Here is a 16,856-nt window from a genome sequence, read left to right on the forward strand (position 1 = left end):
CAAATAGAGCAGAATTCCCAAGAGAAAAGGTAGTGCAAGAAGAGGGGACCAAACTTGCAAGATTCTGTTCATATAGCCTAGCTCAATGAAGCTTAGCTCTAATCTTCTTAATGGAGTCTGTTTCCTGAGCTGGACAAACTTGAAGAGCTGACGTTCACATAACCAATAGGAATCGTATTGTGTCTCTTTAGAAACCAGGGTGTGTGGAAGCAAAGCAAGACTGATCTGAGAGCAGCCTGGCTGGAAATCAGGATAGGGCATCACCCACCCATCTCCTCCTCTCTGTTCTCTCCTTCTCTCCTTCCTTCCTTCCTTACTTTCAACCATCCAACTCCTTTCCTCCCTCTTCCTTCCTTCCTTCCTTCCTTCCTTCCTTCCTTCCTTCCTTCCTTCCTTCCTTCCTTCCTTCCTTCCTTCCTCTTCTTTTCAGTCATCACTAATGCTCTGAACTTTCCTGAACCCTCAACCCTTATCTGGGTCTGTCTTGGCCTACCAATGTTGACTACTAGTAGGAATTCCATTCCTTTCACACACTGACTGCTTTTATAAGTACAGTTTTCCCTGCTGGATTTCCAGCCAGAAAAGCACCAGATAAGCGACTCAGCCTCAGGGAGCCAGGAATCACCTGTCAGCTGAACAAACTATTCAATGCCAGATAAGACATTTGACACTTAAGTAACAAAGATATCCTATTACTAGGATCTTCAAATGTATACATTCCTTCTTGTAGGCATTCATAAATGTACTGGGATAGTTGAATATGTACCTTCTCTCTCTCTCTCTCTCTCTCTCTCTCTCTCTCTCTCTCTCTCTCTCTCTCTCTCTTTTAAAATATACTTTCAATTTTATTTGCAGCATACATTTAGACTCTAGATGGATACAGCATCACTCGGATCCAGTGTCCAATGGCTTTGGCGGGCAAGTTGGAGCGGAATTTGGCTCGCACCATGCCACTGTAGCTATTTTTTCAATGGGGACCATGAGGGATATATAGATAATCCTCAATTTATGACCACAGTTGTGACCAGAATTTCCTTTGCTCAGCAAGGCAATTGTTAAGTAAATTGTGCCCAATTCAACAAAAAAAAATTTTTTTGCCACAGTCATTAAGCAAATCATGTGATCATTAAGCAAATCTGGCTTTCTCCATTGACTTTGCTTGTCATAAGCTATCTGGGAGGGTCGCAGACGGTAATCCCATAACCTCGGGATGTTGCAATCATTTTAAATACATGTTGGCTGCCAAGTGTCGGGTTTTAATCACATAACCATGGGGATGCTGCATTGGTTGTTAAATGGAAGGACTGGTTGACCGTCACTATTTTCAGTGCCCCTATAACTTGGAACAAGTCAAGGTCTACTGAAGTCAATCACAAACCACCCATTTCCCAGAAAGGAAACTGAGAAGGTTGCTCCCTCAGATACTTGTTTAGATTGCCAGGATTCTTCCAATCTACTCTTTCATATATTTTTTTCAGGGTAGATGGAAAATGTTTTGAGCAAAGCACCAATAGTAAAATCGGGCATATCTCGCTTAACTGCTTTGCTAGCTCATTTTTCACTTTGCTAGTGAAAATTCTGGCCACAATTGTGGTCATACGTCAAGGACTATCTACAGTATATAAGGACTCAAGGATTCACCTTGTAACTCCTTACATGGTGAAACACCTGGGAAATTCTGATCTTTATATATATACATACATATACATAAACATATACATAAACATATACATAAACATACACACATATATAAATATACAGGTGAAACTCGAAAAATTAGAATATCGTGCAAAAGTTCATTTATTTCAGTAATGCAACTTAAAAGGTGAAACTAATATATGAGATAGACTCATTACATGCAAAGTGAAATAGTTCAAGCCTTTATTTGTCATACTTTTGATGATTATGGCTTACAGCTCATGAAAACCCCAAATTCACAATCTCAGAAAATTAGAATATTGATTAGAATAAATCAATAAAACAAGGATTGTACATAGAACAATATCGGACCTCTGAAAAGTATAAGCATGCATATGTACTCAGTACTTGGTTTGGGCCCCTTTTCAATCAGTTACTGCCTCAATGCGGCGTGGCATGGATGCTATCAGCTTGTGGCACTGCTGAGGTGTTATGGAAGACCAGGATGCTTCAATAGCGGCCTGCAGCTCTTCTGCATTGTTCGGTCTCATGTCTCTCATCTTTCTCTTGGCAATGCCCCATAGATTCTCTATGGGGTTCAGGTCAGGCGAGTTTGCTGGCCAATCAAGCACAGTAATCCCATGGTCATTGAACCAGGTTTTGGTACTTTTGGCAGTGTGGGCAGGTGCCAAGTCCTACTAGAAAATGAAGTCAGCATCTCCATAAAGCTCGTCTGCGGAAGGAAGCATGAAGTGATCCAAAATCTCCTGGTAGACGGCTGCATTGACCCTGGACTTAATGAAGCACAGTGGACCAACACCAGCAGATGACATGGCTCCCCAAATCAACACAGACTGTGGAAACTTCACACTGGACTTCAAGCATCTTGCAGTGTGTGCCTCTCCATTCTTACTCCAGACTCTGGGTCCTTGGTTTCCAAATGAGATGCAAAAGTTGCTCTCATCAGAAAAGAGGACTTTGGACCACTGAGCAACAGACCAGTTCTTTTTTTCTTTAGCCCAGGTAAGACGCTTCTGGCGTTGTTTGTTGTTCAGGAGCGGCTTGACGAAGAATACGACATTTGAAGCCCATATCCAGGATCCCTCTGTGTGTGGTGGCTCTTGATGCACTGACTCCAGCCTCAGTCCATTCCTTGTGAAAGTCCCCAACACTTTTGAATGGCCTTTTCCTGACAATCCTCTCCAGGCTGCCGTCATCCCTGCTGCTTGTGCAACTTTTTCTTCCACACTTTTCCCTTCCATATAACTTTCTATTAATGTGCTTTGATACAGCACTTTGGGAACATCCAACTTCTTTTGCAATTACCTTTTGAGGCTTTCCCTCCTTATGGAGGGTGTCAATGATGGGTTTCTGCACAACTGTCAGGTCAGCAGTCTTTCCCATGATTGTGATTCCTACTGAACCAGACTGAGAGACCATTTAAAGGCTCAGGAACCCTTTGCAGGCGTTATGGCTTAATTATCTGATTAGAGTGGGACACTTTATGAGCCTAGAATATTGAACCTTTTCACAATATTCTAATTTTCTGAGATTGTGAATTTGGGGTTTTCATGAGCTGTAAGCCATAATCATCAAAAGTATGACAAATTAAGGCTTGAACTATCTCGCTTTGCATGTAATGAGTCTATCTCATATATTAGTTTCACCTTTTAAGTTGCATTACTGAAATAAATGAACTTTTGCACGATATTCTAATTTTCCAAGTTTCACCTATATATATAAATACTCAAAATTTCTTTTACTGGTTCTCTAGAACCTTTCAGAACCTGCTGGATTTCACCCCTGTATATACACCAACAGAAATCCAGCAGGTTCTGACAGGTTCTGGAGAACCGGTAACGGAAATTTTGAGCAGTTCGGTGAACCAGCAGTGGAAATTTTGAGTAGTTCGGATAACTGGCAAATACCCCCTCTGGCTGGCCTCAGAGTGGAATGGGAATGGAGATTTTGCAATATCCTCCCCCTAGGAGTGGGGAGGGAATGGGGATTTTGCAGTATCCTTCCCCTGCCACGCCCACCAAGCCATGCCTACCAAGCCATGCCACACCACACATATTGAGCCATGCCCACAGAACCGGTAGTAAAAAAAAAAAAAAAAGGATATATAAAAATTAGGCAGACTTTGATTATCCACCAACACTTTCACCACCAGTTGTATCATTTTATATCATTTTGTTTTTATTTTGTTTTTAATGCACTTTTTGTTTGCAATTCGGGACAGTGCCTGTTATAAAAATATTCATTCATTCATTCAAGCACCATTTACATTGTCTGAGGGGCTGATGTGGCTCAGAACATTCTTGGAAACAAAGACGGTGCTGGAGTCTGGCACTTGTTTTTGGAACAATCCAATTTTCTCATTTATCTTTCATTAAAAGAATCTTTGAAAAAAACTTAGCATGGCAGAGGGATCACGAGGCAGAAATCGGTTGGCACTTGCTGCGGAGCCCAGATGGACAAAGCAAGATCAGAATTTAGAGTACCAGCATCTTATCCAAACAGACAGCAGAGCAAACTTTGCTTTTAAGTTAAAAATGCAATAAATACCAAGAGTTCTGGAGAATGGGAGGTGAAACAGAATGAGATGGGGAACCATTTTTGCCTGTCACCTACAGGCCCGGGACTTACACAGTGAAGGGTGGAAAATGCCTTAATGAAATAGCACAGATTACAAACATGCTTATCATTAACCCTTGGGGTTTGTTGTTGTTAGTTGTGAAGTCGTGTCCGACCCATCGCGACCCCATGGACAATGTTCTTCCAGGCCTTCCTGTCCTCTGCCATCCTCTGGAGTCCATTTAAGCTCACACCGACTGCTTCAGTGACTCCATCCAGCCACCTTGTTCTCTGTCATCCCCTTCTTCTTTTGCCCTCCATCTTTCCCAGCATTAGGCTCTTCTCCAGGGAGTCCTTCCTTCTCATTAGGTGGCCAAAGTATTTGAGTTTCCTCTTCAGATCTAGCCTTCTAAAGAGCAGTCAGGGTTGATCTCCTCTAGGATTGATTGGTTTGATTGCCTTGCAGTCCAAGGGACTCGCAAGAGTCTTCTCCAGCACCATCGTTCAAAGGCCTCAATTCTTTGGCACTCAGCCTTTCTTATGGTCCAACTTTCCAGCTTTGGGGTTATTATTTCATTAATTCTCCATTGTAACTACAGGTCATGGCCTGTAATCAGACCTATTGACTTCCTACTATGTGTGAACAAGATCTGAACTAGCAGAGGAAGGGGGAGACAAAGGAGAGCCTGAATGGAGGAGTGATTTATGATAGAGCATGTTCTGGGGCTAGATCAAAGCAAGCACAAAGCTATATCAAAATGAGAACCAAGACATGGGTTTTATGGACAATCTCTTGCTTCAAGGGGACTTCATACAAAGGTACAAGTACAACTTATTTATTTATTCATCACATTTCTACACCACCCATCTCATGTAAGTGACTCTGGGGGATTTACAATATATATATATATATGTGTGTGTGTGTGTGTGTGTGTGTGTGTGTGTGTGTGTGTGTGTGTGTGTGTGTGTAAAATGTAAAAGTACCATATTTTTCAGAATATAAGACACACCTTTTTCCCCCAAAAAAGAAGGTAAAAATTTGGGTGCTTCTTATACTCCAAATGTAGCCCGGCCCAGCTTCTCAAACAGAGGTTTCAGAGGCTGAAAAAAGCATCAGAGGCGAAGTTTCAGAAAAGAAGCCCCCAAACAGAGCTTTAGAGGCTTTTTTTCTGAAGCTCTGTTTCGGAGGCTTTCAGAGGCAGGAAAAAAAGTTTTTTTTTTTGAAACAGAGTTTCAGAAGTTTCAGAGGCAGAAAAAACAAAACAAAAAGAAGCAAAGCACAGAGCTCACAAGCAAGGAACCTGTTGCTAAAATTCACCTCTGGGAACAGCTGATTGGGGGTATTCCAGGAGGCTGATCCACCTGCCAATCAGCTTTTTTCTTATTTTCCTCCCCAAAAACTAAGGTGCATCTTATACTGTGAAAAATATGGTGTGTATACATACATACATACATATGTACATACATACATACATAATTTTAAAGGTTAAGTTTAAAATATTAAAAGGTAAAGAGGTTAAAAAAAAGGTAAAGCAACATTCTGAAGACATAAGCCATCCACAAGGTTGCATATCACTCTTCAGCCCCCATGCCAATAGGTCATAACACTCTTTCTGAAAGTCAGGAGACTGGGGGCCTGCTTCACTTCACCTCTATGGCTAAAGGTAGGGGCAATGGCAGAGAAGACTCTCTCTTCCTGGATCCCACTGCCAAGGCTGAATCCAGGGGTGGAATCCAAATTTTTTTACTACAGGTTCTGTGGGCGTGCCTTGGTGGGCATGGTGTGGCTTGGTGGGCGTGGCAGGGGAAGCATACTGCAAAATCCCCATTCCCTCCCCACTCCAGGGGAAGGATACTGCAAAATCCCCATCCCCTCCCAACTCTGGGACCAGCCAGAGGTGGTATTTGCCAGTTTTCCAAACTACTCAAAATTTCCGCTACCGGTTCTCTGAATTGCTCAAAATTTCCGCTACCGGTTTTCCAGAACCTGTTGGATTTCACCCCTGGCTGAACTGCTTTTGAAATGTTTAGGACTTATCACTATTCAACTTGCCAAAGAAATGCGGGGAGGGAAAGGGAAAAAGCATGCAGATGCGCCAGAGATGGACCGTGAGTGCCAAGAACCCACCAAGGCCACCGACAGAAAAGCAAACAGTTCTCAAAACAAAAGAACGATTCATAATTGGACATTGTGACTAACCAAGGGTGGGGGAAAAGAAAGCTATTGTTTAACTATGCATGCATTGCACAGGAAAACCCAGAGTTGGTTTTGATTCTTCAGTACCAAAATGGCATCTCCAATAAAGTTTTGATTTTGGGAGTTCAAAGTTCCTGAGACTGCCTACTTTTCTTGGGCTCACTAGTCGGACGGTTGACACCAGCGAGTTGAATTTTTTTTAATCAGCAGGATCCATAACATGGTCTACCTGCCCGACCAGGTGGGATGGAACAATGTAATTGAGAGAAGATGGCTCCTCGGGTAACCTGGTCCTATGCCATGAAGGGCTTTAAAGGTGATAACCAATACTTTGAATTGGACCTGGAAGCAAAGTAGCACTCAATGCAACTTGTGTATCAGCAGAGTTACAGTTACTTCTCAATTTAGGATTACAATTGAGCCCAAACATCTATGTTACTAAGTGAGATGTTGGTTAAGTGAGTTTCCCCCCATTTTATGACTTTTTCTTGCTGCAGTTTTTCAACAAATCACTGCAGTTGTTGACTTAGTAACTTGTTGTTAAGTGAATCTGTCTTCCCCCTTGATTTTTCTTGCCAGAAGGTCGCAAAAGGGGATCACATGACACTGTGACCGTCATAAATATGAACCAGTTTCCACAGTCTGAATTTTAGTAATGTGACCACAGGGATTCTGCGGGGAGTGTGAAAAATGGCTATGTCCCCTTTTACAGTGCTGTTGTAACTTTGAATGGTCACTAAACAAACTGCTGTAAGTCGAGGACCAGCTGTATGAGCACAACCCTAGGGAGTCCCAAGACTGTCCATGCAGTCCCATTCTGCGCCAGCTGCAACTTCTGGATACTCTTCAAGAGTAGCCCCATGACCAAATTGCAATACAGGTAGCTCTCAGCTTTTGACTACAATTGAGCCCAGCATTTATGTTGGCAAGTGGGAAATTTGTTAAGTGAGTCTTGCCCCATTTTGCGACCATTCTTGTCACAGTTGTTAATTAAATCACTGCAGTACTTAAGTTAGTAACACGGTTGTTAAATGAACCTGGCTTCCTCCTTGACTTTGCTTGTTAGAAGTTTGCAAAAAGGGAATCAGTCACATGACCCCGAGACACTGTGATGGTCATAAATATGAACCCGTTGTCAAGCATCTGGATGTAAATCACATGACCAGGGGATGCTGCAATGGTCATAAGTGTGAAAAATGGTTGTTAAGTAATCACATCGTCATTAAACAAATCCAGATTCCCCCATTGACTTTGCTAGTCAGACTGCGAAGCAAAGATTGCAAATGGGAAAGACACGACTCTGGGATGCTGCACCTTTTGGAAATATATGCCGATTGCCAAGCACCTGAATTTTGATCATGTGACTCTGGGGGTGCTTCAACGGTCATAAGAGCGAGCATAGGTCATAAGTCATTTTTTTCTGTGTTGTTGTAACTTTGTACGGTCATTAAATGAATGGTTACCCTGTTTCCCCAAAAACAAGACATCCTCTGATAAGAAGCCTAATTGGGCTTTTGAGCACACGCACTAAAATAAGCGTCCCCCAAAAAATAACCCCTCCCCGAACATATTTAAATTCAGAGCTGGAAATCAGGTAAGACGGCAAGAGGAGCCCCATCTTACTCCATGTGTCCCAAAATAATAAGACCTCCCCAAAAATAAGGCCAAGCACTTACTTTGGGGTTCAAAAATATATATAAGACAGGGTCTTATTTTCAGGAAAACACAGTATAAGTCGAGGACTGCCTGTAACCATGGTCAACAGACAACTTTGGGGGAAGGAAAGAAGCAGCAAGAAGGCAAGAAGAAGGAAGGAAATCTATTCTCTGTTTTCTCTTCACTTACCTGGGCAAATGGCAGTGTTGTTGCATGTCCTGCTCTCTCGCAGCAAGCCACTACACAGAGTCCCATAGGGTGAGGAGACACAGGAGCGTGTTCGCACCTGGGTGCCCTGCCCACAGGTAAGGGAACAGACACTCCATTGGGACCACTCTTCTGCTGCTGGATCTCCTGGGGAGAAAGAGAGACATGTATGTCCAAGCACATCAATAGGAAGAAAAATGGATATGAAAGTTAAATCCTGGTGGCAAAGTGGTTAAAGTGCAGTTTTGCAGGCAAACTCTGTCCACAGCCTGGAGTTTGATCTTGACATGGTTTAAGGTTGACTCAGCCTTCCATTATTCCAAGGTCTGTAAAATTAGGGCCCAGATTGTTGGAGGCAATATGCAAATAATGCTTCTACATTGTAAACCACCCAGAGAGTGCTAAAAACCACAACAAAGAATGTTCTTTCTGTGCCAACTCAGAAAACTCAAACTGCCCAAGGAGTTGCTGATCCAGTTCTACAGAGGAATTATTGAGTCTGTCAACTGCACCTCTATAACTGTCTGGTTTGGTTCTGCAACCCAACAAGACAGACACAGACTTCAGAGGATAATTAGAACTGCAGAAAAAACAATGGCTACGAACCTGCCTTCCATTGAGGACCTGTATACCTCACTAGTCAAAAAGAGGGCTGTGAAAATATTTACAGACCTCTCGCATCCTGGACAAAAACTGTTTCAACTCCTACCCTCAAAACGATGCTATAGAGCCCTGCACACCAGAACGTTAGACACAAGGACAGTTTTTTCCCAAACACCATCACTCTCCTAAACAAATAATTCCCTCAACACTGTCAAACTAGTTATTAAATCTGCTTTACTATTAAGCTTCTCATTGTTCGCACCACCCATCTCCTTCCACTTATGATTGTATGACTGTAATTTTGTTACTTGTATCTTTACGATTTATATTGATATTGTTTCCTGATTGCTTATTTGTTCCCTATGATTATCATTAAGTGTTGTACCATATGATTCTTGTCTAATGTATCTTTTCTTTTGTGTATACTGAGAGCGTATTCACCAAGACAAATTCCTTGTGTGTCCAATCACATTTGGTCAATAAAAAATTCTATTCTATTCAAAGAGTGCTACAAAGCACCGTGAGGTGCTCTATAAGCTAAAAATGCTATTGCTATTGCTAAAACCCAACTACACACATTTTTTTTTAAAAAAAGCTACTACCAAAAGTCAAAGAAACACTCCCTAACAGCCAACACACAGATACAGTAAGCATGAAATAGCATCAGAGAAACAATACCCTAATCAAGGAGCATTCAAGGAAGCCAAACTCCTAACAAGACTGGAACTATTTATTGATTGATGAAAATTTGTATGGCCATTCAACTCACTCTCAGTGACTCCGGGCAATTTACGAAGATAAAAACCTGATAGAAAATGATAGAAAGCAATAACCCCTCTGATGACAACAACCAATCAGATAAGCCACTTGATGGGCTCCATCCCACTCTGGGTTCTCCAGGCCAATTGGCAAAACCAGTGTCAAGATTCAAAGTTTGCTTTTGCTGTTGCAACCATTATGGCTTCTCAGCTTGTCAATGAACCAGGGGGGAGAGAAGGGGGAGATGTCTGCAGAGCTATCCAGGCTCCAGGTTCCAACTCCAGCTGATTGTCACCTTTGAAGCCCTACTTGGCTTGCAATCAGGTTATTTGAAGGATCACCTTCTCGTAGTCTCCAGACATCAAGATGAGTGTGAGAGCCAAGGACAGTCCAGCAGGTGTTTTCTAAAGCCAAAGACTTTTTCTCATAACAAGCTGAACTAATAAGGGGAGGGAGAATTCTATATGTTAATTGTTGGGGTTTGCGTGGGAATTAGCTAGATCTGGCTTTGCCCTAATCAGTGCCGAAATGATGTATTCAATAAAGTTTTGCTTTCAGAGATTGGATAGGCTCACTAGTGCTTGCCTGGTTGGGTTTGTCAGTCGGAACATTGACAACAAGCCCTTTGCTAAAGAGTGTCAAAGTGGAGGCCTATCTTATTTCTGCAGAGATGATATTCCACAGGGAGGGAGCCACCACAGAGAGGGCCCTTCTTCTGGGTCCCTCCAGATGAAGAGGAGACCTCTAGCATTCCTTGCCTCCCTGCTCTGGTAGCTCAGATAGATGTAACCAGGAGAAGGCGATCCTTCAAATAACCTGATTGCAAGCCAAGTAGGGTTTCAAGGTGACAATCAGCACTTTGAGTTGGAACCTGGAGCCTGGATAGCTCTGCAGACAAGGCACTGTAATTTAACACCAGCTGTCTGCAATTAAAGTAAGTTCGAATCTTGCCAGGCTCAAGGTTGACTCAGCCTTCCATCCTTTCTAAATTGAGGTAAATTGAGGACCCAGTTTGTGGGGGCAATAAGCTGACTTTGTATAAAATATACAAAAGTATGAAGGCTATTGCTTAACGCATTGTAAGTCGCCCTGAGTCTCTGGAGAAGGGCGGCATATAAATCAAAATTTAAAAAAAAAATATCAGAAACCAATGGAGCTCCCTCAGGAGAGATGACACATGTGCACACTTAGGCCTGCACAAAACCATGTGGGCCGCTGCCTTTTGAACCAACTGAAATGTTTATGAATGGTGGGAAATGGAAGGATTTATATTCCTTAGCAGTCATCTGGTTATTAATCTGATCAGCAGCCATCCATTCCCCACCATTCAGTCAAAACTGAAGAAGCTTCTTGGATGAGCAGTGAAACATTTTTTTGGGGGGGGGATCAAAAAAGTCCAGTTGCCTTTTTGAAAAGCAACTTTGAGACAACCAATTGAACTATGCTCTCATACACTGATGATGTTACCTAGCCAGATAACAAAAACAATCAATCTCTGAGAATATCAAGAACCCAACAGTTCAACCCTGAGCTAGATATAACTTTCTACCAGGGGTGTAATCCAGCAGGTTCTGACAAGTTCTGGAGAACCGGTCGTGGAAATTTTGAGTAGTTCAGAAAACCAGCAAATACCACCTCTGGCTGGTCCCAGAGTGGGATGGGAATGAAGATTTTGCAATATCCTTTCCCCTGGAGTGGGGTGGGAATGGAGATTTTGCAATATCCTTCTCCTGGAGTGGGGAGGGAATGGGGATTTTGCAGTATCCTTCCCCTGCCTTGCCCACCAAGCCACAACATGCCCACCAAGCCACGCCCACAGAACTGGTAGTAAAAAAACCCTGAATTTCACCACTGCTCTCTACTATTGTATTCAGCCATCTCCCAAAAAATACTAGCAAAAATTTTATCTCCTTCCTTGCACACAGATGGATCAATCAAGTACTCCGTTGCATCAACATTGTGGTTTAAAGTTTTTCTTTCAACTTGAATTAAAATGTCTCATTTTATAGTAGGGCATTTAAAGATGTGTTTGCTTTGACTCATTGAGGGCCCGGTTTAAATCAATGATTGAGTTTACTAAGATAACATGGGCCATTCTCTTCCTTCCAACTCAGCTACTCTGCTAGATTGTTGGTGTGTGTGTGGGGGGTGTTTGTGTGGGTGGAAATAAGTGATCAACCTTCTTTATCCTGCCTTTGAACTTTCAAAGGGAAAGGCATAAAACATGCAATTACTAAAGAAAAGTAAATATATAAATATATATTATATTAATTTCCTTCTCCCTAAAAAATGCATTTTAAATATACTTTGATCTATTGTTGGAGCTAGGAATTTTGTCAGACCAAGAGTGTAAATAGCAAAAGACATTGGGCAATTAAAGATTGATTCACAGGCAGTCGGTTCCATTTACACTAGAATTTGCAGAAATTGCTTTAAATCAGGGATTTTTAAGATAAAACTCCACTTATACTTTGGTTCTGGGATGTTTATTGAGCAGACTGAGCAAGTTTGGACTATAAATGTTAGCTTTTAATAATCGTCATATATGAAAAATTAGAACCAAGCCTTTGCGGCTAAGCAAACAAATCTGCACCGGTGAACATGACAGAAATGGATTGGTCACTGTGGACACAACCCTGTATCATGTGAACTGCAACACTTTGCTTTAGAAATTCCAATGAGATGACAAGGTTTTTGGTAGTTCCAAAACGGCTTTGAGATAGATAGAAGGATAGATGGACAGACAGATAAAGAGACAAGCATTGTATGTAGATAGACAGATCTGGTCCTTGACTTACAATCCTTTGTTTAGCAACTGTTAGCGTTAACAACGGTACAGAAAAAAAATGACAACCTCACAATTACAAATGACACAGCCTCCCCTGGTCATGTGATCAAAATTCAGGCACTTGGCAATTGGCACATATTTACAACACTTGCAGCCTCACTGGGATGTGTCATCACCACTTGTGACCTTCCCAACTGGTTTCTGTCAATGGGGAAAGTGTTGTGGCCCGTATATGGCCTGTGCGGCTAGTGGCTGATTCGGACAGTGAGGAGGCTGGTGTGGTGCTGCGCCAGCAGACTGTGCAGCTGGCACTCGAGTCAGACAATGAGGAGGCTGGAGAAGATGTGGTGCCAGAGGCGGGGATTCAGCCAGGGCCCTCAGAACCTCCAGAAGGTCCCTTAAGTGGAGAGGACGAAGAGGAGGAGCCTCTTCTCGATGCACGGGCGCGCAGAGCTGCCAAAAGGCAGGAGTGGCTCCTCAGGAGGAGGTCTCCTCGAGAGTAAGGCTTGGGGCTAATTGGCCACTCCCTTAGCCTATTTAAGGAGGAACGCCGACTGAAGCAATTTGCAGGGAACAACTTCGTTCACTCTCCTTTGTGCCTTGATCTTCGTTCTTTGCAAATTGCTTCTGGGCTTTCTGCCAATCATAGTAAGATTAAGATTATTTATTCTTCGGATTCTTGCAGGCTGTTAAGAAAGTTAATTAACAGCCTTTGTTTGAAAAAAAAACTGATTTAATTTAGTAAACTACGGTTTGTACAGACTTTGTGTGTGCTGCGTTCTTTGGGGTCCGTAGCTGGGGCAGAACAGGAAGCTGGATTTGATTTATGACTATATTAGTCATTTAACAACTGCAGTGATTTGCTTAACAACTGTGGCAAAAGGAGGTTTTAAAATTGGGCATGACTCATTTAGCAACTGGCTGCCTGAACAATGGAAATTCTGGTCCTGGTTGTAAGTCACGGACTACTGATAGGAGAGAGAGAGAGAGAGAGATGGAGAGGGAGAGGGAGGGAAGGAGAGAGAAAGGGAGTGGGGAGAGGGAGATGGAGAGACAGAGAGAACTCCCTGGAATGAAATCAAGGTGAAAATTGTGTTACATTGGTTACATTTCATATGGTAGTTTTCTATGTGCAGATTCTTTTCGTGTTACCATTTTTCTAACAGAGGAAAGTATAAAACGGTGTTATAACACGAAGTGGTAAAATTTAGAATTCTACATCCTCTTTTCTGCTAGACTTTTTTCCTCGGGTGCTAAAAACACATGCACACGTGCTATTGTGCACACACGTGTGCCCACACCCATAATGCAATGATCCCCGCACGCCCTGTCCCCCTGCGCATGTGTGCATAACCACCCGCACGCTGCCCTGCCCCCTGCGCAGGCGCAGGCGCCCCCTGCACTCTCTTATCCCCCCTCACAGGCACGTGTGACCCACCCATGCCCTCTTTTGGGCCTAGCAGGCCTCCCTGAAGCCTCCGGAGGCTGGAAACTGCTACCCCCAGCCTCCAGAGGCCAGAAACGGCCCATTTCCTGTCTTCCATAGGCCCATTTTTCACCCTCCCAGAGCCTCCGTGCAAGCCCTGTACTTACCTGGCATCCAAAACAGGCTGAGTGGAGATTTCTGGGAGGGGCAGCATAGACATGAGTGTGATTCTCCTGCATGCGCGGCAGAGAGCCGAAAATCAGCTGGCCGGTAGGAGGTGCGCATGCATGCTCGGCGGAGCTGACCTAGGGCGATGGCTCGTGTGCCCACAGAAATGACTCCACATGCCACCTGTGGCACGCATACCATAGGTTCACCATCACGGTGCTAGACTAATAGCCAATGACAAGCAATGAGAAACAGAAACAACCCCATAGAAGTAACTAGGAAAGGTCTGGTTTCATGCAATAGGCTAAAAACATCCGTTGGCTTGCTTTGTAGGGTCATGCATGGAGAGGAGGCAGGGGTGGGTTCTATTTACCTTTACTACTGGTTCGCAGCGGTGCCGCGTGCGCTCTTCTACGCAAGCGCAGAAGCTTCTGTGCATGTGCAAAAACATTTTGATGATGTTGGGGTCGGTGGGTGGAGCCTCCTGCCAGTTTTTACTACCGGTTCTATAGAACCCGTGTGAAATGGGGGCAACCCACCACTGGGGGGAGGTGTCAATCAAGATGGTGGCTGTGACGATATTAAAGCTCTGTCTCTCGTTTATCTGCTATGAATAAGGCTTATAAAAAAGGGGGTGAGGGTTACTTCATGTGGCTGCAAGCACCATTTTGACTTTTTTTTTTTTTTTACCCTGCCTCTTCAGGAGCAGTGTATGCTATGCACTCAGACAACATGGCTTTTAATCATGGTTTATGGCTTGGCAGCTTTATTACAGTCCTTTATTATGCTTTCTCTTGGCAGAGATACCACTGGACATCGTCTTCACCCAGTGGCTGAATTCATACAAGACAGTAAATTCTGCAAATGGGAAAATAAAAGCCAAGAGTTGTGTCCACATAATATAATATACCCAAACTAATATACCAGGGATGGGCAACTATGGTCCCTTTACGACCCGTGGACTGCAACTCCACAGTTGAAGTCCACAGCTGAAGTCCACAGGTCATGAAGGGACCATAGTTGCCCCCTCCCCGTGCATTAATCCATACTCTAGTACCGTAATGGCAAACCTATGGCACATGTGCCACCTATCGGCACACGAGCTCAGCTCCTTTTGGGCCTTTTGGGCCCACTGGAAGTAGGGAAATAGGTTGTTTCCTGCCTACGGAGGGCCTCAGTGGGTTGTGAGGAAGGCCAGTTTTTCTCTCTCCCCAGGCTCCAAAGCCTTTCTAGGAACTTGGGGAGGGCAAAAACAGCCTCCTCCCCACCGGAAGCCCTCTGGAGGCCCGTTCCTGTTTTTTGGGGTGGAGCAAAAAACAGGCCTTCCGGTCCCACTGGAAGTTGACAAACGGTCTGTTTCCGGCCTCCAGAGGGCCTCCAGGGGAGTGGGGAAGGCTGTTTTTGCCCTCCCCAAGCTCCTAGAAAGGCTCTGGAGCCTGGGGAGAGAGAAAAACAGGCCTACTGGGCCCACCGGGCCTGGAGCAGAGGGAGAGCGGGTGGGTCCTGCGTGCATGCATGGGGGCGGGGTGCATAGAATTAAGGATATGGGCACGTGTGCGCGTGACACCCCACCCCCCGCCCTGCCTCCTGGCACGTGATGGCAAGAAGGTTAGCCATCACTGAATGACCTGGATCACTCAAAGTACGGAATCTATGGCTGAATTCCCAAAGCATGACAAACCACAAACATTTTTTTTTTATTTTAACAAATCTATCACCAAGTGGGATCCCACCCATTGGGATGTGAGTATGTAGCTTTTCCAAGGACAGCAGCACCAGATCCTGCTAACTCACCTCTCAAAATGTTAAAAAAAAAAAAAAATGTTTCTTTTGCAGATATTTTTCAACCTGCCTGAGGCAGAACGACATTTTCAGCCTCCTGCCTGCGTCTGAGAATAATAACCAAAATCACAAGGGTATTAATCCAATGAGATATAGGTAGTCCTCGAGTTATGACTGTAATGGTGCCTGTGGTCATAAAACAAGTCATCATGTGACCAATTCTATTTTTTTAAAAAATATTTTTATTAAACAGGTTTTTTTTAAAAAAAAAAAAAGAAATATCAACACTTTCTTCTTTTCAACAGTTTCACATCGGTAATCCATACTTATACATTTTCTCTCTCTTATCCTAGTACATCTTTTATACATATATTTCTAATATATCATATATATACCACTATAATGTATTATATTATTCTAATTGTTTTATTTACATTAGACATTAACATGTACCCAATTTCCTTTCGACAATTTTTGTTTCTTCCCATTTGTTCTTATATTTCTACTCCTAATTCAATTGTTATTTAGTCTTTCCTTGTTCTTTTTTCCCCTTTTCCTCCAGCCATTTATACCATCTCTCCCAGGCTAGGTAGTATTCTGTTTCCTCTTTTTCTTGTATCTCCTTCGTAAGCTTATTCATTTCCGCCCACTCCATGATTTTTCTAATCACATTGTCTTCTGATGGAATACAAATGATAAAGTAACCAATTCTATATTATGACCTTTCTTTGCGCGTGGTTGTTAAGTGACCACCAGGGTCCTAAGCGTCCACTGGGGTTGTTAAGTGAACTAATGGTTCACTATGAGGCCAGTTTTGCCAAAATCCAAAAGTTACTGCCAGTTTTTGGCAAAACCATCGTAAAACAGGGTCATATGACTATGGGGCACTGCAAATAGACCTAAATGTGGTCCGGTTGCTAAGCAACTAAAATCATGTGACTATGGGAGGGGGGGCAACCATCAGGATTTCAAATTTGGATTTTAAGCAACCTCCAGGTAAGTCTGTCAGAACTATAAACAGTCACTTAGTGGCCGGTCATAAATTGAGGATTACC

At 43.2% G+C, this 16,856-nt stretch overlaps 1 protein-coding gene across 8 annotated transcripts in view; it reads right to left on the reverse strand.

Annotated features, from left to right (window-relative positions):
• Positions 1-16,856, reverse strand: part of ADGRB2 (adhesion G protein-coupled receptor B2) — a 313,970-nt gene that overhangs the window by 157,722 nt on the left and 139,392 nt on the right. For all 8 annotated transcript variants that reach the window (XM_034413346.3, XM_060691413.2, XM_034413343.3 and 5 more), the window contains exon 4: positions 8,258-8,422. In XM_034413346.3, coding sequence (XP_034269237.2) covers positions 8,258-8,422 — 165 coding nt within the window. The remainder of the gene's footprint in view (positions 1-8,257; positions 8,423-16,856) is intronic.

The sequence above is a fragment of the Pantherophis guttatus genome, chromosome 10, assembly GCF_059756535.1.
Source record: "Pantherophis guttatus breed Tessera chromosome 10, ASM5975653v1, whole genome shotgun sequence".
NCBI classification, from domain to species: domain Eukaryota; kingdom Metazoa; phylum Chordata; class Lepidosauria; order Squamata; family Colubridae; genus Pantherophis; species Pantherophis guttatus.